This window comes from Mercurialis annua, linkage group LG7, assembly GCF_937616625.2.
Source record: "Mercurialis annua linkage group LG7, ddMerAnnu1.2, whole genome shotgun sequence".
NCBI classification, from domain to species: domain Eukaryota; kingdom Viridiplantae; phylum Streptophyta; class Magnoliopsida; order Malpighiales; family Euphorbiaceae; genus Mercurialis; species Mercurialis annua.
In genome coordinates this window covers 12,663,341-12,688,901 of record NC_065576.1, presented here as the reverse complement: position 1 = coordinate 12,688,901, position 25,561 = coordinate 12,663,341, and the positions used below count along the sequence as shown (strand labels likewise).

The 25,561-nt window shown below is 30.6% G+C and overlaps 1 protein-coding gene across 1 annotated transcript; it reads right to left on the bottom strand.

The window, feature by feature from the left end:
- Positions 1–6,784: 6,784 nt before the first annotated feature.
- On the bottom strand, positions 6,785–10,603 carry LOC126654990 (beta-glucosidase 13-like). Its single transcript, XM_050348993.1, has 13 exons — positions 10,388–10,603; positions 10,233–10,296; positions 9,590–9,648; positions 9,430–9,508; positions 9,246–9,323; positions 9,069–9,156; positions 8,730–8,979; positions 8,510–8,622; positions 8,174–8,397; positions 8,033–8,067; positions 7,516–7,618; positions 7,330–7,432; positions 6,785–7,229 (listed from the first exon to the last, which is right to left on the bottom strand). The coding sequence occupies exons 1-13, from the start codon at positions 10,586–10,588 to the stop codon at positions 6,983–6,985; spliced, it is 1,644 nt and encodes a 547-aa protein (XP_050204950.1). The 5' UTR covers positions 10,589–10,603; the 3' UTR covers positions 6,785–6,982.
- Positions 10,604–25,561: the final 14,958 nt, after the last annotated feature.

The following is a 25,561-nucleotide window of genomic DNA, read 5'->3' as shown; positions in this document are numbered from 1 at the left end:
TATGATAAAATTTATTTTGTTATCATACTATAATTTTAATATACAGTGAAACAAATATTTTTTTTTCAAAAAACTTTATTACGCAGAACATAATTACTTTTATTAGTGATATTATGACAAAATATTAATTTATCATAATTTCATTTAATTTTACTTAATTGCTGCAAAAGAAAACTTGTCACAACTTTTTTAAATATTATGATAAAATTTATTTCATCATCATAACTATATTTTTAATATACAGTGACAAAACATTTTTTTTGACAAAATACTTTTTCACAAAAAACATATACTTTTTATAGTGACAAAAATATTTGATAAAATATGAATTTATCATAATATCATTTAATTTTACTCTAATTGAGACAAAAAAACTTGTCACAACATTTTTAAATATTATGATAAAATTTATTTCATCATCATAACTATAATTTTAATATACAGTGATAAAATATTTTTTTGACAAAATATTTTAGCATAAAAAACATAATTACTTTTAATAATGATAAAAATATTTGACAAAATATTAATTTATCATAATCTCATTTACTTTTTCTCTAATTGTGATAAAATATTTTTTCCACAATAATTTTAAATATTATAATAAAATTTATTTTATCATCATAACTATATTTTTAATATACAATGACAAAACATTTTTTGCAAAATACGTTGTCACAAAAACAAAAATACTTTTTATAATGATAAAAATATTTGACAAAATATTAATTTATCATAATATCATTTAAATTTACTCTAATTTTGACAAAATATTTTTTTGTCACAATTAACTAGTTTATGTTGACAAAATTTAGTTTGTCAAACGTTTTTTTGTCACAACAAAGAGAATTTTTTATAGTGAGGCAATGGCCTAGGAAACTAAAACATCACTCTGATACCAACTTTGACAAACTAAATTTTGATGGAGGGATTAAAATGTTGACGGAAGTAAAAGTGAGGGGCCATTTAATTTAATTTTCAAATAAGAGTGAATAAAATGTTAATCATGTCAAATGTGATGGGTTTTATATTAATTTGCTCTATATATTATTGAATAATTTCTATATCCACAATCCTCAAGTTTTGAAGCCAAACACTTTCTTATATCATTTGTCTGCCAAAACAAAATAAACCCTGTTATGCCATTAACTAAATATGAAGAGAATTCAGGTTTAGAGGTTTAATCGGTTTTTTGGTCATTAACGGTTTTTCGGTTTAAAACGGCTAAATCAGAAATCCGGGTTTTAGGGTATATTCGGACCGGACTAGCCTCCAATTTCCGGTCAAACCGGTTAAACCTATCAGTTTGGTCCGGATTTTATAACATTGTTTTTAATTGATAATTGCACCCCATATTTACCTTTTTAATTTAAATATGGCCTTATTGCCCTTAACTCACTTGTCTACATTCACTTTATAATTATCCAAATTATTCTTTTTGATTTTATTTATCCAATTATTAACCAAAAAAAAATAAAAGATACTCATTTTTTTAATTTTTTATGTAACACTATGTAATATATTTTATTGCTTTATATCATAAAACTTAATATTTTTAATATTTTTTTAAGAAAAACATACGTGAATGTAGACAAGTGAGTTACATGGTCAGATAAACCACGAGGCAGCGCTGAAATCTCCAAGACGTTGAAATAGAGAGGTTAGCTGCTATTAAATCTCAGCTTTGGGTTGTTGAAAAGCGTATAGAAAATTTATGGTTTCAGAAGTCTAGGCTGAATTGGTCGATTAAAGGGGATAGGAACTCGAAATTTTATCACACTACAGCTTCAATGCACTACCGAAACAATCAAATTTTGGCTGTTACTGTTGATGATGTTACCTATACTGAACCTGATGATATTCGGCTTCAGATTAGACGATTCTATTCAGCTTTATACTCTAAGAATCATGAGCTTTCAGTGGATTACTCGGGCTTTGATTTTAAGTGTTTATCTTCTGATCAAGCTGCAAGCTTAGTTCGTCCATTTCAAGAGGCTGAGATTTTTATGGCGCTGAATTCTTGTAATGATTCTAAGGCGCCGGGGCCTGATGGGTTTAATTACCTTTTTTACAAGCGTGCTTGGCAATTCATTAAGAGAGATATTCTAGAGTTTTTTTTAACTCTTTTCATAGTTCGAACTTGTTGCCTGCGGGATTGAACTCTTCCTTTATGGTTCTTATACCAAAAGTTATTGGTTCCTCAAACATTCGAGATTACCGCCCCATCAGCTTAGTAAATGGAATTTATAAGCTGCTATCAAAGTGCCTCTCTGCGAGATTATCTCCTCTTCTTTCCTATGTTATCTCGGATCATCAACATGCTTTTATTAAGGGTAGGAGTATCATGGATTGCTCAATGATTGCTAATGAGTTAATCCATTTTGCGAAGAAAAGAAAAGAGAAACTTCTTGTTCTAAAGCTTGATTTTCATAAAGCTTTCGATTCTCTAGATTGGAATTATCTGTTGGGTGTTATGAAATCCATGTCTTTTCCTGACAAGTGGATTGCTTGGATGTCTAACTGCTTATCTTCTGCGTTCACTTCAGTGCTTGTGAATGGAAGTCCTATTGAGCCGTTCGTTCTTGAAAGAGGTGTCAGGCAAGGAGACCCGATATCTCCTTACTTGTTTGTTTTAGCGGCAGAAGGGTTGAAAAGTATTTTGCAGAAAGCGAAGGAGATGGGTCTTATTAATGGGTTTGTTTTTTCAGAAGATCACGATCCTATATCTGTTCTTCAATTTGCAGATGATACGGTCTTATTTCTCCCTTATGATTTAGAGCAGCTGCGTACTTTGACTCGTATCTTGCGCTGCTTCGAATTAATTTCAGGTTTGAAAATTAACTTTCATAAAAGCTCTTTGCTTGGAATTAATGTTTCGGATACAGAGCTGAACTTAGCTTCGGATTTAGTGGGTTGTCGTCTTGAAAAATTCCCTATTAAATACTTGGATTTGCCTCTAGCGGTTCGTAGAATTCCAGTTGCGACTTGGGATCACGTCATTCAGCGATTCAAGTCAACATTGGCCCTCTGGAAAGGTAACTTGCTATCTCATGCAGGGAGGTTAGTGCTTTTGAAGTCAGTTTTTTATAGTCTTCCTATCTATTTCATGTCGATTATTGGGATGCCTGTTTGTGTCCAAAAACAAATAGAGACTTATATGCGTAAATTCCTGTGGAAGGGTGAGAGTTCTACAAATAGAGTTTTTTTGTAGAATTTCGTGGGACATTATTTGCAAAGATTTTGATGATGGCGGTTTGGGTGTTTGTAATCTAAGAATCCGAAACCAAAGATTACTCTTTAAATGGTTATGGAAATTGCGTACAGCCAAACGTGAATCTTTATGGTTTAGTGTGGTTTCATCGTGTTCGTCGTTAACTAGTTGGAGTTCGCTTCTTAACGGAGATACTCAGCAGCTCTCGTTCATTTGGAAAGGTATTAGGCGTTTTTGTTGTCTTGATGAAAATGTTTGGCAGCTTTTTACTATGAACATGAGTTTTAAAATTGGGAATGGTGTTTCGACTTCTCTCTGGCATGATAACTGGACTGGGAATGGTTCGGCAGCGGCTATTTTTCCTCGTTTATATCATCTATCAAACAGTAAACAAGCTATGGTTAGCTCAGTTTTGTCGGCAGATTGGAGATGGCGAAGAAGACTTCGGTTAGGAGAACGAGATCAGTTCTTGGAGCTTCACTTGTTATTTTTGCAGAAATGTAATATGGGTAATTTGGGTGAAGATGAATTAATTTGGAATGGTAATTGTAGCGGTTTCTCTGCTGCAAGTATGGCAAGAATTTTAAGATCAGCGGGCACTGGAAATTCTGTTCGGCAGCAGCAAATCCAGGTTTTGGTAGCAGCTCGGATTAATGATGATATTCATCAGTTTCAGCAGGTTTCAGCAGCAATGGAGAGAAGCATTTCTGGGCAAAATTCGGCAGCAGTTACGAGTTTCATTTCTGGGCAGCAGTTGGGAAATTCTAGGTAGAATATGCAGCAGATTTCGGCAGCAGAAAATGCAGCAGACTTCAGCATAATTTCAGGACAGCAGCTTCGGGTTGCGGCTTCAGATCGAGATTCAACAGCAGCGAGCGGCTCTGCAACAGGAATTAAAGCTTCATCGGCTACTTTCAAGAGAATTTGGGGTTGTGAAGCACCTCCGAGAGTGCAATTTTTTATGTGGACGACGTTACATTATTGCACTCCTACTCTTTCTTTCCTTGCTTCTCGTAAAATTGTTTTGGATAGCGACACAGGGTGTGGTATTTGTGGGGAAGTTGAGACTCAAAACCATATTTTCTTGCATTGCATTTTTGCTAGAAAAGTATGGTATGAACTTCTCCATATGATGGGTATTTCTTGGGTAATGCCTTCTTCTTTTGAGGATTTCTTCTTACAATGGAATGGAATTGTTTCTAAGCGAGATATTTCAAAGTTTTGGACGACCATCTGGATTATTTTCGTTTGGGAGATTTGGAAATGCCGCAATTTGCGAGTTTTTCAGCATAAGGAATCGACAACATTGGATGTGATTTTCAGGAGTTTTACTAGCGCTGCTTTTTATTATAAATGTAAACATCCGTCTTTTGTTTATTCCGGATTAGATTAGTTTAGAAATCCGGATTCTATTTTTTTGTAGCTTGCTTGCTTCCCTTTCAGAGTCGTAGCCTTAAGTGGCGTAAGCTCTGAATAGGGTGGTTTTGCCACTCCTTGTGGCTTTCTAATAAAGCTTTTATTCATCAAAAAAAAAAACATATCACCTATATATTTAAATTTAGTAGAATTCGTAATAGGGTCATAAATTTTTAAATACAAAAACGCTTAAATGTATATGATTTTTTTGTTGACTTCAGCAATTTAAAATATTAAGTTTATAATCTATCTCATTATACATTAGACAATTTAATTTATTTTTTTAAATGATTAAAATAAAAAATTATTACAAAATTAAAAATTTTGCATCAACATTGTTTAAAATATGAAAGTAAACTTCAAATTAAAAAATATAAAAAATATAAATATATATTAAATAATTATACAAATTTATTTGTACATTAGAAGATTATACAAATATATCTATAAATAATTTTAAATATATTATAAATTTTAAAACAATTTCAAAAATGTAAAATAATATATTAACCACAAATATTTATAAAATACCTAAATGATGAGAAAGTTTTGGATAACTCGATACAAAATTAATTTTTAATTGTTTAAGTTTTGTTTTTTCATATTAAAGTATGATTTTGCTATTTTTTTAATTATGAATTTCTTGCTGAAAATAATAATGAAATAAGGAATTTTAAACAATATAAATTGCACTAAAACTAGCTAGAGTAGTTAATTATGAAAAATAGTGTGAAAAAGATAAATAATTTCTAATAAAGGACAAGAAAGTCATTTATAATTAAAGTTGGAGTGCAATTATAAATAGTGGAGTGCAAAAATCCCTACCCTTATTAAAAAATATAAAAAATATTGTTTAAAATATGAAAGTAAACTTCAAATTAAAAAATATAAAAAATATAAATATATATTAAATAATTATACAAATTTATTTGTACATTAGAAGATTATACAAATATATCTATAAATAATTTTAAATATATTATAAATTTTAAAACAATTTCAAAAATATAAAATAATATATTAACCACAAATATTTATAAAATACCTAAATGATGAAAAAGTTTTGGATAACTCGATACAAAATTAATTTTTAATTGTTTAAGTTTTGTTTTTTCATATTAAAGTATGATTTTGCTATTTTTTTAATTATGAATTTCTTGCTGAAAATAATAATGAAATAAGGAATTTTAAACAATATAAATTGCACTAAAACTAGCTAGAGTAGTTAATTATGAAAAACAGTGTGAAAAAGATAAATAATTTCTAATAAAGGACAAGAAAGTCATTTATAATTAAAGTTGGAGTGCAATTATAAATAGTGGAGTGCAAAAATCCCTACCCTTATTAAAAAATATAAAAAATATTGTTTAAAATATGAAAGTAAACTTCAAATTAAAAAATATAAAAAATATAAATATATATTAAATAATTATACAAATTTATTTGTACATTAGAAGATTATACAAATATATCTATAAATAATTTTAAATATATTATAAATTTTAAAACAATTTCAAAAATGTAAAATAATATATTAACCACAAATATTTATAAAATACCTAAATGATGAAAAAGTTTTGGATAACTCGATACAAAATTAATTTTTAATTGTTTAAGTTTTGTTTTTTCATATTAAAGTATGATTTTGCTATTTTTTTAATTATGAATTTCTTGTTGAAAATAATAATGAAATAAGGAATTTTAAACAATATAAATTGCACTAAAACTAGCTAGAGTAGTTAATTATAAAAAATAGTGTGAAAAAGATAAATAATTTCTAATAGAGGAAAAAAAGTCATTTATAATTAAAGTTGGAGTGCAATTATAAATAGTGGAGTGCAAAAATCCCTACCCATAATAAAATTGATTAGTATGTAAGTACATATATATGTGCATTTAATCCATTCTAGATAGTAAATTTCGAGAACAATTAATTGTCCTAGATCTAATAAGTAGGATATTGTGCATGTGAAATCAATTAATTATTTGACTTTGAATGATAGATTTACAACTAGATGTGTATGATTAGGATAAGAAATGATTCAATATAATTATTTAATTTATTTTACCTCCAGTACTGTTGATTGCTATCAAGATTGTTTTATTTGGTAAAAAAACAGAAAAGGAAAGATAAAATCAATTAATTAAAAACAGAAAGAAAAACAAGTACATTTTTATATTATTATTATAACATGAGAAAAGAAAATTGCAACATAAAATTTATAAATTTGAATAACATTTGTCCCCATCATAGGAATTAGACTATTTTGCAGGGACTTCAAGCTTATTTAATAGAAAACAATTTGAAAGACTATGGAATCTCTCTTTATTAGAAAACAAAGCATATATTTATATCTAAAGCTCTTCATCAGCTTCTACAGAAGATTGGACGACTTCTGGAATAGTGCATTTGGGACCTCCAGTAGAATCTTTATCCTTCAAGAATTCTTTAAACCAATTAACAGAGAGTTTTGGAGTTCGCATGAGCTTCTTGCTGGTGTCTATAGCGTACAAGCCCATCCTTACGGTATAACCATTTGACCACTCGAAATTATCGATGAATGCCCAGGCGAAATATCCTTTTACTCTAACACCGTGATCGCTGCCAAACGAATATAAAGTTTCAATTAATCATAAAACAAATCTTATTTTTTCGATATATTACACCAAAACATAAAATTTTCTATAATCTTTGGACTCACCAAATAGCTCTAAGAAGTTTCCACAAATGCTGATTATGATATGATATTCTCCACATATCTTTAAGGGCGTCCGTTGGAGAAAGATCTATTGCATCGCCAACTCCTAAATATTTTTACATTTTTAATATTTTAGACCAACAGAATTAGATAAATTAGTTAAAAAGTTCATTCAAAAAATTCACTTACCATTCTCAGTTATGTAAATGATTGGATTCTTGTATTCATTTTTGACATACTTCATAACACTTTCAATTCCTTCCGGAACAACATACAACCAGGATGGAGAAGCCTGTGAATTTACTTTTCAAATATTAGATAAAGATATCTATGTAAAAAAAATTGGATAGATGCTCTTTAACCAAAATGTTATTGTGTTTATAATAATCCCTTTCCGAAAAATACATTATTTAAATAATTCAGAAAATCATTCTAAAAAATGACTAAATTACGCATCATATATATAATTAGTACGAAAATATTAAATTGATTATATATATAACATTAACTAAATGAGATATTGCAACCAATGAGTTATAACTCAAATGTTATAAGCGCTAAGTAGCAAACTGCTAGTTCGTGGGTTCGATTCCTCCCACAAACGCTTCCCCCTCCCCAAATTATCAAAAAAAAAAAATGAAATATTGCAACGCATAATAACATATTGGGTATTAATGCAAAGACGGAAAAAAAAGTAAACACTAACCTGCATTCCAATGTATTGTCCAGTTGTATCATATACTGGAAACAAAAACATGGGTATATCACTACTATTTGAAGATATATTATAACGTTGATTAAAAAAAGATAAATTATATGGACAACGTGTATTAATAAAGAAACTTACTCGTCAAATTAACTTGCATATCTGTTGTATATCTAACATGAGTTGGATCAGGATCAGGAATGAGATTGGCAGATGCATAATTTGAAGTATAATAGTTTATACCAACAAAATCATAGGATCCTTTGAGAGATTTAGATTCAGTTTTATTGAAAACTGGCAACCGATCTCCAACTAACTCTCGCATTATTCTTGGATAATGACCGTAGGTTACGGGGCTCATAAACCTGTGAATATGATACAATTTTGACGTTGTAAGACTAGATCTTTATGGTAAAGGTTAGTTTGTTGATCAAGTATAATATTTTCAGAGTTTTTTGGCAAAAAATATATACTAACCAACCAAATACGAAATCAACGTATCGATAGACGGATCGAATATCATCCGTGCTGTTGGAGTAAGGGTATGCCCATGTTATATCTAGTGTTATACCAATCTCGCCATCAAAACCCTACGATCATAAGAAGAAGATAATAAATTTTTAAGTTTCGGATAACAATTGACGTATTTTCAACAATAATGATTTATAAACCATAATTATATATAACATTTACTAACTTGTTCCTTATATAATGCAACAGCTGCCGCATGAGCAAGGAGCAAATGATGAGCCACTATGTAAGGTTCAGTTCCTGAATCTCCTTCAGCGCATGCCTTATTCACCCATTCTGAACATCGGCCTGGAGCCAAAATACCCAAATCATAGCCTTGTGAAGTGAAAATATGTGGTTCATTAAAAGTGATCCAATGTTTCACTCTGTCTCCAAATCTTTGAAAGCAAAGCTCGGCAAAATCTTTGTAATCGGACCTATTGAAAAGTTAGAAAATTAGCTGGATGTTAAAATAACCAAATTATGTAACTTGAGCTACAAGTATTGTTTTGAATGCACGACTTACACTATGTTATAGCTTCTAAAGCCACCATAATTGTCTTCAAGTTCTTGAGGAACATCCCAATGAAATATGGTGACAAAAGGAACCATTCCTACATATCACGAGATTTTAATTTTTATTTAAATTATACATTTTTGTTTACATCAGTTGGGACTGAAATAAATAAATAATATTTTCTACCATTTTTAATAGTCTCATTGATAACTCTGTTATAAAAGTCAATGCCTTCCTCGCTTACTCCTGCACTTATATTCCCACCTGCGTTTTATAAAAGATGACCCATAAATATAGATATTCGTGAAGATTAATATCAACTATATGTTCATAATTATTATGTAAGCAATATAAATGGCCAGTTTCTTACTAGGTATTACTCTTGCCCATGAAATGGAGAATCTGAAAGCATTCATACCCAATTGTTTATTCATTCTTTTGGTATCATTCTGCAAAATTAATATGAATTCAATATTCATAATTATGTAAACAATTTACGATATTAATTATATAAATGGATAGCTTCTTACTTCATATAAATAATAAAATTCAGTCGCGATATCTCCATTGCTTCCGTCATCTATCCTTTCTGCAACATTTAATAACACCAACCGAATTTTGAAAAAATTTCAAAGCGAACCTAATCGAACTTTTAGTCAGGAGCAAAAACATTGAACCGTACCAAACCGAATTTTTCGGTTCGGCACGGTTTGATTCGATTAAAACCGAATTTATTCACTTTTTTATTTTTTATATTAAAATTAATTCATATATTATATAATTAGGGTTTAATAAATTTCTATATATATATATTCTATTAATATTATTAACTTATATATCACCAATAACTAAAAAATAAAGATCAAAAAAATATAAATATAACTATAAATTTATTATTTTTAAAAAGATCATTTTTTTTATATTTTAATTCGATTTGTTATGTTTTTCGGTTTTCGGTTTTCAAAATATCCAAATCGAACCGAAAACCGAATACCAAACTTCCTCTAAATAGGAACCGAACCAAACAGTTTCCACCGAATAACCGAAGCAAACGACAAATTTTGGATCGGTTCGGTTCGGTTTTTCGGTCTGCTCCGGTTCTTGCACAACCCTAATTATAAGTACTTGGATTGTAAAATTTATATGAGTAAAGATGAGAGCCAAAATGAAAACCGGGATAGTCATGGGTGAATGTGTCCCATATGTTTACTCCTCTTTTTTCAGCAGCACCTTCAGCCTGAATAATGTATAATATAACATTAATGTTTTGTGCATTTTTCATGCATAACATATATAAAATTAATGTATACTAGTACAAAAATCTATACCTGATAAGCAGCAGAAGCTGATCCCCAAAGAAAACCATCTGGAAAATAACTACTATCAAATGCATAAAGATGCTCAGGAGTATTTTGAGAGTTGGTTGAATCCTGCCAACTAAAAATGAGCAGGACTACAATTCCTAATAAAAATGAGCTTTTAGTTGCCATAATGCTCTTTTCTTTCAAGTATTGGTGCTTATTTCCCATGCCAATACTCCATTTATATAGCCAAGAGTGTAGCTGTTCACTTCAATAAAAAAATATATAGACCAACTAGTAGCTATACATGAAGCTTCTCTACATCTAATGCAAACACATTTAATAATACTATTTTTATCTAATATATCTCATGCAAACATATTTGTTATTTTATGCATATTTTGATATATTATGCTCCCTCTGTCCTAAAATGATAAGCCGTTTATAAAAAAATTAAAAATATTGTTTTTTTTCTATGAATGAGCTAACTCAAATGGTCTGATCACTGAACATCATTATGTCAAGGTCTTGGGTTCAATCACTCCTACAAACGCTCCACCCCCCAATTATCAAAAAGAAAATATAGCCTTTTATGAATTAAAAAGGCTTAATTACTCAGAAACCTCCGACCTTTTAACTTGTTTTCAATTGCACCCCACCGTTGTAAAACGGCCAATTGAACCCTATTTCGTATGTTCGACTTTTAATTGTACCTTAAAGCATCAAATCGTCATCTTTTCACTTGGTACAATTGGTCATTTTACAACGTCCGGTTGCAATTGAAAAAGGCTCAAACATCGGAGGTTTCTGAATAATTAGGCCAATTAAACAATACATGTTTTAGTTAGTTAAAATTTATTTATTTATTTTTAATGTTTATTCTTTTATATTTTTTTTTACATACTAGTGTCGTTTTATACTTTTTTTGTCAAAAACTGTAATCGATTATTGGAGTCTCAATTGTTAGTTACGCAAGTAAGATTTGAACTTACAATCTCCCAATGCATTTGGAGGTGCCTTAACCATCTAGGATATGCCTTAGTGATCCAATTGTACTATTCTAAAATACACTTTTTAAAAAATATTATAAAGGAATAAAAAATATGAAACAATAAAAATTAAAAATTGAAATAATAAGTGAATTTTCTTTAATATATTTTATGGAAGAATTTTCTTTATCTCAATGCACATCATTAAATCAGTTTTTTAAACTTCTTAATGTAAGCACTGAACTTACAATCGTTGAGACACATATTTAATATTATCAAATATTGAATTATATAAAATTACTTTTTCTTATGAATATGTATGTATGTTGAAACCACAAAAAGTGGATCTCCACTGCTTGAAGAGATTATGCACATTTAAGGTACGATTCTGATCAAAAAAGAAAACAATGTCAGAACAATATTCACTCATGAGGATTGGAAGAAATCCAAATAAAAATATATTAAATTGAGCAGTTATATTGCCTATCATTTACCAAAAAAAAAACCAAGTTTTCAATAATTGTTTGCTTTCCAATGAAAACCCGCTTGCTTAGACTTTTCCAAATTTCCCACAATAGCCAATCACAAAGAAAAGTTCAAAAACATCTAAAACGACCCGGAAGAAGTAAATGAATACAAGAATGACCAAAACCCAGCGGTTCAAGGAATACTTGGACCGGCTCTGAACCGTTTATTGGGCGGTTCTATGCCCGTTTATAACCGGCCAGTTCTGATTTACACTTCCGGTTTGACGGTTCAAAAAATTAATTACATAAAATTAAATTTAAATATTTTAAATCATGGTAAATTTGACATTTAACTTAATATAAATGATTACTTATAATTAAAATTATCAAATCAGTTAAATTTACTATAAAATTTGATAATTAATTATTTATATGTGGTTGATATAGTTATATATTGCTATATAAATAAAATAAAATAAATGGCTAGTATTTAAAAGAAATAGCAAATTAAAATATATTAAAAATAAATTTACAATATTTATATAATTATAGTAATATATACTATAATTAAATATAGTATGATATATTAATAAAATTCAATGATTAAAGTATTTTATTCAAGGGTTGAATCCAATAAATATCAAATGTTTGCGGATTTTGTCAATTATAACAAACCTTTTAAAATCAGCTAGTTTAACCTATTTTGGGTTATTTGAAAACCTTTTCTCGCCATTCATAAATCAAACCATAACATTTGTCATTTTTGAATGGGCTACACTAGCCGATTTTGAATGATATTTGATATTTGAACCTTATTCTAGCCAAATCAATCAAAATCAGCTAGTTTTTCCATTTACAAATGACAAATTTTCAAATTTCGTTCACGAATGGTAAAAAAAGGTTTCAAATATCCCAAAATGGGTTAAACTAGCCGATTTTGAAAGATTTTATTGTAACTGACAGAACTAGCAAATGTTTGTTATTTTATTATGATTAACTCTTTATTCAAAAATAGATCCGTAAAATATCGATAAATATTAACAAATCTAAAAAAAACTAAAATTTTTGGTTTAATTCTTTAAAAAAAATAGAGAGGAGGAGATGTTTTAATTGAGTATTAAGAACATCTCCATTACATATTGTATTTTATGCTATTTTTAGTAATAAAAAATAACAAAATGCATAGTATAACATATTCTATTGAGTTTCGCTCCATTACAAAATGTTAAATTAAAAGCTAAATTGATAGTATATATTAACAAATTTCATTTTAAATAGGGGTAATGTCATAAAAATTCACCAACTTCACACGTTTTCTCAATTTAATCATGTTCTTTAAAACTTCTCATAAAAATACACCAACTTTCATTTTTTCCCAAATTTATTGACGGTGCTGACGTGGCACTCATTCATTGGTGCAATTTGCTGAGGTGTAAGTCATTTTAAACAAATAAATGAGTGGCACGTCAGCACCGTGTATGAATTTGGGAAAAAAATGAAAGTTAATGTATTTTTAGGAGAAGTTTTAAAGAACATGATTATAGTGAGAAAACGTGTAAAGTTAGTGAATTTTTATGACATTGCCTCTTTTAAATACAATAAATGTATATGTTCATCATATTTTTCAAATAAAAAAATAATTTTTTTCCTTATAAACAACTGTCTGCAATTACTTTTTTTATAAAAATGATTTTGAAATTAATTCATCAATTGTTCAATTAGAGCATCTCAATTATATGTTGTGTTTTTTATGCTATTTTTAGCACAAATAATAGCAAAATGTTAAGCATAACATATATTATTAAATTTCGCTTCATTATAAAATGTTAAATTTATAATCTTATAACTGATTTTATTTTAAATACAATGAATATAAATATTCAACATATTTTTAAAATAAAATAAAAAAATTCTGCTTATAAATAAATTCTTGAAAATTATTTATTTTTGATAATTGGAGAGGGGAAGCACTTATGGAGGAATTGAATCATGACCTAGCAGATTGTTATCCAACGCTTGTATTATTTGAATTATAGCTCATTTATAAGTTCTTGGAATTAATTCATCAATTGTTCAATTATATAAACATTCAAAGCTATAGATGGTTTTGGCTAGTCTATGGACTCAATTTGTTGTGTTTAAAGCATATCACAAAACCTAGCAAGAAGTAATAGAAAAAAATAAGAAAAATAATAGTTGAACACTAAAAATTATTATGATAAATAATGTTTTAATATAATTATAATTGTTTATAGAAAATTTATAAAAAATATAGACATATATTAAAATCTAATATATACTAAATATTGTGATAAATTTGATACAAAATTTAGCATATATAGAAAATAATAGTGCAACGGTATGACTCTCTAAAGAAAATTTATAATTAATACAGATATATATTAAAATCTAATATATATACTAAATTTTGTGATAAATTTGATACAGAATTTAGCATATATAGAAAATAATAGTACAACGTTAAGGCTCTCTAAATATAAGGCGCAAGTGAGTTGATAAGGCGCTCTTCTGGTTTAAGCGAGATCGTGAATTCGAATAGTACTCATGTATGAACCCCTTTAAAACTCGGGGCTAGAATTTTGCCTCCCGCAAGAGACCTACCCGGCTCGAGTCGGATTAGTCTGAATATAGAAAGTTTAAAGGTGTCGTTTTGAGATATTGACTATAATATTTTGTGATTAGCTGAAATTTGGAGCATCTTCTATATCTCATATAATTATTTTATATCCTTAGTTAATAATATAAATTAAGGTAGTTGTTGTTATTAGGAGATTTGGTAGCTATAGTATTATTGGAGATTCTTATGATTAAGGAACTCTTGAGTGTATATAATCAACACATATTGAGAATACAAAGTAAGAAAGATTCCTCAAATGTAGTTTACAATCGCTAACTTGGTATCAGAGCTTTGTTTGTAGAAGCAGCAAAACACTATGACCAACGATAGGAAGCAGTCAAGCCAAGACTCAAGTTATGGCAGCGAGAAGAGATCACCTTATCACTTGTCATCAAGTGATAGTCCTAGACAAATTCTCACCCATGTTCATCTAAAAGGAGAGAACTATGAGGAGTGGGCTCGTGTATTCAAAGGCTCACTGCGAGCGAAGACAAAAACTGGTTTCGTTGATGGCTCCATTCAACGTCTAACCGAGAGCGATGAGTTGGATCTTTGGTAAACTATGAACTCGATTGTGGTGTCCTGGATTTTTAACACCTTATAACTGAATCTTAGATCCACACGTATGTGGATGAAGCGAAGGTGTTGTGGGATGATTTGCAAGAGCGTTTCTCGGTGGGAAATGCACCGACGATACAGAAAATTAAATATGATCTTGCCAATTGCAAGCAACAAAAGAATGAAAATGTGGCTACCTATTATGGTCGCATGAAGAAGCTTTGGGATTAACTTAACGCTTTTGATAAATTACATGTATGTGCTTGCATAGGTTGTAGGTGCAATATCAGTACCAAACTGATTCAACGTCACGAAGACGAACGTGTACATCAATTTATGATTGGTCTGGAGACTCCTAAATATGAGAATATGGAATCTACAATTCTCAACTCAGAGCCCCTGCCCAACATGAACAAGGCCCACTCAATGGTGATAAGGGAGGAACGCGTTCGGGGGAACGTGCGTGAAGACAACCCCGAGCTCATGAGCTTTGCTGTGCGTACTAGTGCAGGCACTCGTAGTTAAGGGGGGAACGTAAAAGACACGGGGATAATGGTTTGTAGTCACTGCAAAAAGAAGAATCATGAGGCAGAGTCATGTTTTCAATTATAGGCTATCTGGAGTGGTGGGAAGAGCGCTCGAGGAATCTAAAAGGAAAAAGCAATCAACCTCAACCTCAAGCTCTACTACTGGAAGTCGAGGGCGAGGCGTGACAGTAAATCGAGCCAATACCGTACAAATCGGCAAAAACAATAATCCAAGCACGACAGATGCCGAGAGAGCAAATGTTCTTGGTTTGTCTAGCGAGCAGTGGCATCACTTTAAGAACTATGTGCAGTCCCAAATTAAGCCTAATGATCGTATAACTGGTAAGTCAAAGAATGAAGTTTGACTTGTTGATAGTGGAGCAAGTCGACATATAACGGGCAATCTTTCTTTACTTCATAATGTGCGTAATATTGAGGCAAGTCCTGTAGGACTGCCTAATGGAGCGCATACCATGGCCATAAAAGAAGGAGATGTGAATATTGGAGCTGGATTAGTGCTAAATAATGTGTTATATGTTTCAAATTTTAAGTGCAATTTATTGTCAGTTTCCCAATTGCTTAAATACAAGAAAATGATAGTGCTATTTGTTGACGAAATTTGTGTGATACATGACAGAGTATCAGAGCCGCTGATTGGTGTGGATAAACAATATGAGGGGCTTTACTACTCGAAGAGATCAGAAGAGGTGCAGGCTTGCAGTGCTAGGGAGATTGACAAACATGAACTTTGGCATCAAAGGTTGGGACACCCATCAAGTAATGTAGTTTATTTATTGCCTTTTGTTAGTTGCACTAGTGGTAATAAGATTTCTTGTGAAATTTTTTGTCGGGCTCAACAAACTAGAGATAAATTTTCGCTTAGTGAAAATAATGTTGAAGAACCTTTTGAGTTAATTCATTGTGATCTTTGGGGAAGCTATAAAACACAAGCTTCGTGTGGAGAAAATTATTTTTTGACTATAGTTGATGATTATTCTCGTGCTGTGTGGGTTTACTTGGTTAACTAAAAGAGTGATTTATGTCGTCTCATGAAAAATATTTTGCTCATATTGAACGCCAGTTTGAAAAACGTGCCAAAATGATACGTAGCGATAATGGAACTGAATTCACTTGTTTAAAGGAATATTTTGTTGAGCATGGCATTTTACACCAAACTACATGTGTACGCACGTCTCAACATAATGGTAGAGTTGAACGTAAACATCGGCATATTTTAAATGTTGCACGAGGATTGATGTTTCAGGCTTGCCTGCCGGTGAAATTTTGGGGTGAATGTGTGTTGGCAGCTGGTTACTTAATTAATCGCACAACTTCTATATTGTTGCATGGTAAAACGACTTTTGAAATTCTTTTCGGAAAATTGCCTTCTTACAAACACATTCGGATTATTGGCTCTTTGTATTATGCTCACTACTCTCGCCAGGATAATGGAAAGTTTGCTAGTCGGAGTAGACGATGTGTTTTCTTGGGATACCCATTTGGAAAGAAAGGGTGGCTATTGTATGATCTCAACAAAAGGGTGAATTTTGTGTCACGAGATGTCATTTTTGTTGAAGCAACTTTTCCATTTTCTAGTGAATCTGTTTATGTAGATCAGGAGAAATTTAACCCAAAGTTTTTCCTTGATATCACGAGTCATGTGGCAAGTGATGACGAAAAAGAAATTTTTTGTCTCGGCACAAGTCGTTATAAATACTTGTTCCAACGATTAACCAGCTATAGTCCCTAACACGCCACCTCATGACTCCGGTAACAATAACAGGACTATAATGAATGATTCTCCAACAAAAAAGTTTGGAAGGGCTTCGCCTTAAAATACAGTCCTCGATATATAATGCAGATGAATATGAACTGGGTACACAAAAAACTCATGTTGCTCATACTAACCCCTCCACTAGTTATCTCCCAATTATGCTTCTTCAGGTACTACTTATCCTCTTACACATTTTGTTAATTGCACTAACTTCTCTGTGTCGCATCGCTATTTCTTAGCTACAGTAGATGCAAACGTTGAACCTGCACATTTTGCTGAAGCTACCAAGTTGCCACAATGGCGTACAACCATAAAAAAGGAAATCGAAGCTTTCGATGAGAATGGGACATGGGATCTTATTGATGCTCCTGTTGGAAAGAAGGTAATTGGTAACATATGGGTGCATAGAATCAAGTACAAAGCTGATGGTTTTGTGGAATGCTACAAAGCTCGCTTGGTGATTTGGGCAACCGACAGGTCGAGGGGGTCAACTATAATGAGAATTTTGCACCCACAATTAAAATGGTCACTGTGCGAGTATTTTTGGTTGTTGCTGCAGTTTGGTAGTGGGAACTCTATCAGATGGATGTCCACAATGCGTTTTTACATGGCGAGCTTCGCGAGGAGGTGTACATGAAAATACCCATAGGAATACGTAGAAATCTGCCCGGAAAAGTTTGCAAGTTGAAAAAGTCCCTTTACGGATTACGACAAGCACCACGTTGTTGGTTTTCCAAGCTCTCTGCAGCCTTGAAGGAATCTGTTCAATCATATTATGACACTCTCTTTTCTCTTATTCTAGTTCTAGTGTGGACTTACGTGTGCTATCCTATGTTGTTGAAACAGTTGCTGGAAATTCGACAAGGCTGAGTCGCGGACTAGGTCGCTCTCTTTTAGACGTTTCACGGCACAGCTCGGCGGTGCAAAGCTGACAAAAAACTGTGCCGCCCCTAGGATCAAACAGCTTAAATACTATTGGCACTGCACTGTGACCAATAGTTTTGATAACACTTTTCTACTTTGTATTGCTCTGATTTCGTGTGTTTTTTGCAAATGAAAATGCTAGCAGTATTTATAGGAAAAAATAGATAGTTGTTAGACTCAACTTAATGATAAAAAACGTACAGACTTAAATGTAAAAATGTTTTACAATTTTAAATTAGTTAAGAACGTTTTAGACAAGAGGAGAAGATCAGGGGATGTGTTTAAATTCAAAAACAAAAACTGTTACAAATTAAGTAGGATGAAACAGTTTTGTAAGCAAGCAAAAAATAAAGTGCTCGAACCGAACCACCCAACCAAGACCAGGAAAGGCCGGCCGACCGGACAGACAGGGCGCGCGTGCGTGTGTGGTAAATCGATAAGGATTTAACTCCTAATCCACAAAACTAGGTACCTCTTGGGCCCAAACCCATATGAGAAAGTCCATCTATATAAATTCAAGTGAAATAGTTTTCCTAAGCAATGTGGGCATTCATAATTGCTCTTAATACTCCTCATTTCTTAAATGCACTTTTCTTTTATTTTATAAATTCGATATAATTCAACATGTGTCGATGATCTCGTGATTGGAGGTAACAATTCAGGTGCTATTAGTCGCTTCAAAGACAACTTGAGTCATTTCTTTCATATGAAGGACCTTGGACGTTTAAAGTATTTTTTGGGTCTTAAAGTAGCTCGTAATAATTCTGGCATTTTCCTATCTCAACGGAAATACACCATTGACATACTCTCCGAGACTGGCCTTCTTGGTGCTCGCCCTGCTAGTACTCCTATTGAGCAGAATCATCGTCTTGTTTTAGTTGAAGATACAACTCGTTTGTTGTCTTATTTACTTGGCAATCATTCGGCCATAACTCTCTTATTGCATACACGTACTTGCTCAATTCATGCAAAATTCTAAGAATGCTCACTGGCAAGCTGCTGTACGTGTTGTTCAATATCTAAAATGACAACCAGGACAAGGAATTTTGTTGCGGGCCAACTCTAATTTATGTTTGCAAGCTTATTGTGACTCTGATTGAGCAAGCTGTCCCCTTACTCGTCGTTCCTTGATATCATATTTTGTTCTCTTAGGTGGGCTCTCCTATTTCATGGAAGACTAAGAAGCAAGCCACTGTCTCTCGCTCTTCAGCCGACGCTGAATTTCATTCCATGGCGAGCACTATTTGTGAGTTGAAATGGTTACGAGGTCTCCTGTCTTCTCTGGGGGTATTTCATCCAACTCCTACGAAACTCTTTTGTGACAGTCAATCAGCTTTGCACATCGCCCATCGCCCGCAACCCCGTCTTTCATGAACGCACAAAACACATTGAAGTTGATTGTCACTTGGTCCGTGATGTAATTCAATCCGGACTTATTCAGCCCATGTACGTCCATATTTCCGCGCAGCTAGCTGATATACTTACTCAGGCCTTGGGTGCTCAACAGTTTACAACCTTACTTAGTAAGTTAGGTGTTTGTGATCTCCACGATCCAACTTGAGAGGGGGTTTCGAGATATTGACTATAATATTTTGTGATTAGCTGAGATTTAGAGCTTCTTCTATATCTCATATGATTATTTTCTTTCCTTAGTTAATAATGTAAATTAAGGTAGTTGTTTATATTAGGAGATTTGGTAGCTATAGTATTATTGGAGATTCCTATGATTAAGGCAGTCTTAAGTGTATATAATCAACACATATTGAGAATACAAAGCAAGCAAAATTCCTCTAATGTTATTTACAACTTTTAACTTGCCGTTTCATAGTTGTCACCCGTTCAGGACACCTCATGGTAACTACCAAAAAAAGAAAATAATAGTGCAACGGAAAATTGTTTGTCATCCTAAATGCTAAATCTTTTAATAAGTAGTATCTTTTAGAAGGTTCAAAAATGAATTAAAAACTATTGCTATCTTAGAGATTTGTGCTCTTTTCAATGGGGTGAGTTTTGATGATTTGCGGTTATTGTGCTTCAATTCTTAAGTTTTCACGTGGTTTTGCGGTAGCCTACGAATCTAAACTGCAAAAGAGTTAAAAATTCACCCTTAATCTTGTTCAGAAATATAATTAATAAAATTTTATTTTATTTGCGTGTATCAACATAAGACTTCTTTCCGGGGTTTAACTGATCCTAATTTTGACTAGTACATTTTGTTTTTGGAAATAATTAGTACATATCTTAATGATAAAAAAAGATCAATATTTTTCGTATAAAAAATTATAGGTAAAAGGTACAAAAAGATCTTCCAAATTTTCCCAAAAGACAATTCAGCCCCTAAACGTTTTTTGGCACAAGTAGGCCATCCCATTTTTTTATAGAAAAAAAACCCCAATCCGTCCATGAATTTAACTAACGACCGTTAACTTGGTGACGTGGCAGTGGAAAAAAATTCAAAAATATCCTTAATTTTTAAAATACTTACCAATTTTATATTTATAATTTTTTTTTATTTCACCCTAAAAAAGATTAAAAAATACCTTTAATTTTTAAAATATTTACCAATTTTATATTTTTTTTTTTTGTATCATTTTACTCTCTTCTTTCTAATTAACTCTAATTAATGTTTTTTGTTAGAATCAATTAAAAATTGAACCACTGTAACCCGACACTTCCGGAACAAACGACTGCCGGCAAACCCGATTAATTATTTTTCCTTTTTGATTAAAATAAATAAAAAAATAAACCGGAGGTCGTTACTTTTTTTTATTATGTTTTTTTAATTTCTTTAATTTATTTAATTGAAAAAGAAAAAAAGTTAATCGAGTGTGTCGGCGCTCATTTATTCTGGGAGTGTCGGGTTAGGGTGATTCATTTTAAATTGATTTTAACAAAAAATAAATTAATTAGAGTTAATTAGGAAGAAAAGGGTGAAATAATACAAACAAATTTATAAATATAAAATTGATAAATATTTTAAAAATTAAAAGTATTTTTGAACCTTTTTTGAAGGTGAAATAATAAAAAAAAATTATAAATATAAAATTGGTAATTGTTTTAAAACATTGAAGATATTTTTGAATCTTTTTCTACTGCCATGTTAACGGCAGTTAGTAAAAGTCATGGACGGAATGCCTTTTTATTCAATTTAAAAACTACAAGGGTTTTTTTATGCAAAAAAATTTGGAAGATTTTTTTATATCTTTTGCTAAAATTATACTTATTGATTGATACTAAACCACTATTAGGTCTTTATCCACCCATTTTTTGCATCAAGCTAATCAATTTCCGAACCATTCAAAAGTTCAAAGATTAGAATTTCATATTTTGCTTTAGACAAAATCCATCTTCAAGTATTTGTATCTTTTATTTTTTATTTATTTAACCTTTATAAAAAAAATTATTTATTTCATCTCTCTACAATCAAATTTTATAATAATTTTTTTAAAATGAATTAAGTAAATAAAAAATAATTTTTTAAAAAAATTAAATAAATAACAAATATTACATAGCACGTGACGAACTAAAAAAAATTAAATATATAGTAGACACGAATTAAATAAAAAGTGCAAAATACACAGATATGAGAATAAATTCTGCCTTTAATTTATAATTTCTATTATATATCATTACTTTTTACATTTAATTTTTAATTTTTGCTATTATATATATATATATATATATATATATATATATATATATATATTTCTAAAATTAATTATTTAACTATATGTCGTTATTGTCCTTCCCGCATGCCTTTACATATATACATTTTATACTGACAATTTACAAATTTAAACACTAATTTGTAATTTATTTTTTATGATGGAAACTCCACTACATTAGTAATCATATGAAACACTATCCTACAATATATGTGTCCAGTGACGGAACCAGAAAATGTTTTTAGCCCGGGCTAAACGACACCTAATTAATTTGATTGCGTTAAAATTTGCTCGAGTTATCTTATTAGAGTTGACATTTTTTAGTATTATTATAATAAATGTATTCATAATTTAGATTTTTTTAAAAAAAAATAGATAAAAAATTCATAAAGAATTAATAATTAAATTTGAGAATTGTTGGCCGGGTATTTGGATACTGGGTTTGAAAATTTGAATTCATAAAAAACACTGCTAAAATTCTAGGAATATAAGATAGTTTATCTATATATAATTAAACTGGAAATTGTTTCTACATAATTAGTTTATATTTTAATTTAAAATTCAATTAGTATCAATAATAGTAAGGGGTATATTAATCAGTTCAATCATTTTGGAGTGTAAAAAGTGAGGTCTGACAACATGCAGCTTTATTTTGAAACTTTTAATCGTAACCGTTTGATCTGCTCCTGATAGTACTAATAGCTAGGGACCAAATACACTTTAAGTAGAAAGAGAAGGGCCAAATTTGCCCTTTTTAACTAAAAAACAAAATTCTTTTCGTCTTCCTTCTCCATCTTCTTCTAAGGCAGGCTCTGTTCAGCCAGCAGCCATGGCTGAACTGCTGTAACTCCATGCCGACCGTCATCGCTCACACCTCGGACCTTTGAAATTCCGACGGCAGCCTGGGCTCGAGCCTACCCGAGCCTGAACGTGGTTCCGCCCCTGTATGTGTCATTGCCTGAAAATCTGAAATAATAAGAGAAATCAATTAATACTTTCACTCGATCCAAAATTTAAATAAAATAACTCTACAAATACAGTTAAGGGAAAAGAATCAATTAATGAAGTATGGAAAATAAATATGCTAGAAATGGGTGAAACAGATTTTCATTCACATGTGCATATATTAATTCTATAATAAAGAACATTAAAATAATACACGACTATAGATATACTAATAATTACCCATATGCTTATAATTAATACGTTGTATAATTACCCATATGCTTATAATTAATACGTGATCTCATCATTATCATATAATGCATCTCTAGTAAAACGTAGACATTAAGATAGGGACCATTATGTCAAAAAAAAAAAATAGGGACCATATACTTATCTTTTCATTATGCAAAGTTTTTTTCCCTCACGATAAATAATATTATCGATAACCCTAAATCCGACTGCATATATATATATATATATATATATATATATATATATATATATATATATATATATATATATATATATATATATATATATATATATATATATATATATATATATATATATATATATATACATATATAGATATCGATATACCACTTTTTCCATCTCGTTGCAGATTTTATGCAACTGTTCTAATATATTTAATGATATATAAATATTTCAGTTTTATCAAAATATTATTAGTAATTAGTTATAAAATTATTATAATTCTAATTTACTAGTAAATGATGGATTGTGAGCTCTTTGACGGTCTGAAATATGCAAAATAAGATAGATAGCTGATCGGATGGTGTTTGTCTGATTAGCTCTCTGATAATTAAGCCAATTTAGATCTTAATGGAAAATTATGTGTTCAATGTAGTTATATGAAAATTACCTTGGTCTCTTATATAGTGATAAGAGAAGACTTGATAGAGTCTTAAAAGGAAAGTGATTCCTTTAAAAAATTGAATTCAAATAGAAAAAGTATTCTTATTTAGTGTATTGTCTCCGTTTAGGACTATCTTCAAATAGAAAAGGGATTCTTATCTAGTTAGGACTATCTCCTTATTATGAAAATTGTCCAAATTATTGGCATTAGATATTTACTTTAATAAGTAATTCTCAAATACTCTCATTAATTATACGGAATATTTTGAAAAGACAACAAAAATCATAAAAAGACAAAAGTTTCAACTATTTTCTCATACATTAACTCATTTTAACTAGATAACCTAAATCTCTTAATATTCGTATTTGTTCAAAACTGTCAATCAATTTTGGATGGAAAGAGTATATATTACAAATTACTTTTCATATTTTAATTTAAAATTACAAAATAAAATAGCTATTATATCATTTGTTCCCTTTTTATCATTGAAAAAAGAAGTTTTTTTTTGGGAGGAATTGAACCCATAACCTTAGTAGAATTGTAACACCCCGAAAAGTTGAGGTCATTAATTAAGCCACATAGTGTGACTTTATAGGACCGTGGATACATAAATTAAATTTAAGCATAAATTTAGATTGTAGTTTTAGGAGTTTAAAATTTAAATTTTAATAAATGGATTTACTCGGGAATTAAGATATCTTTATAAATTAAAATAAAATAATTTAGACCCAATAAATCTTTAAAGATTTATTAAAAAATAAAATATGAGTCCCAAGCGAATATAAATTATGTTTTTATTTTTTTATATTTAATAGAATTTGCGGATAAAATTTCATGAAGTTTGGAATTCGTTTCTGTATTAATTACGGACGAATAATTAAGTATTTGAGTTAAAGTTACGCGTAAGTCACTAGGTATTAGTTTGGTTTTTAGCTAAAATAAATAAGAATCTGCTAGTAATATGCAAAATCTAGGGGTAAGGATTTCAATCTGATTTCTCGTTCTAACTCAATTTTCATTGAGAATCTGCTAGTATTCGAGGTAACGAGTAATTTAAAGCGTACTCGTCACTTTCTATCCATATACTTTAAGCCAAGTAAACCGCTATCTCGATCTATAAATTCTGAGCCTCGTCGGCATTCGCCTCGTCGGGTTTACTCGTCGGGTCTGCATAATTACGATAATATCGCGAGTTAATGACATATTTCATTTAAAAGTTGTTTTTGTAGCTTACTTCGGTTATCAAAACGCTTATCTAAAATAGTCTGACCCCTAAAGATTATTCACATTCCTAAATTTTGGAACATCGTCTACGACTTTCGTCTAGGTCTCGGACTGAGATTTTCACTCGAAGGTGTCATAAACAAGCCCCGAAGTTTATACCTTGGGCTGCCCTAAAACTGCAGAACTGCTTTGAGCAGTAAAATATTTTTCTTAATACGAGCATCTTAGAAGCAGATTCAGGAAAACTACAAACCTAAACAATTACCGGCAACATCTTCAAGTTTTTGTACCAACAAACAGAACTTGATTTGGAGCTACATAACTTGAGATATTGCCCTCGCAATATGGCTGTTCTGTAGAATTGTCAAACTAGTTTGCGTAAACTCGTATCGTGACGTATCACGCAACGAGACCTATAACCCATCGCAACCATGCTTTTGATACCAAAACAATCCAGATCTTATATATGACCTTAAGCACTTAGAATCCATTACTAAGCACCTGTTAACTTGATCTGTTATTAGAGAAATTATAGCAGTAGATTTAGATTTCCAAATTAGTTAATCTAGATGTGTAAATCCCTTAATAAGGGTTAAACTTTGTTCTTGACTTG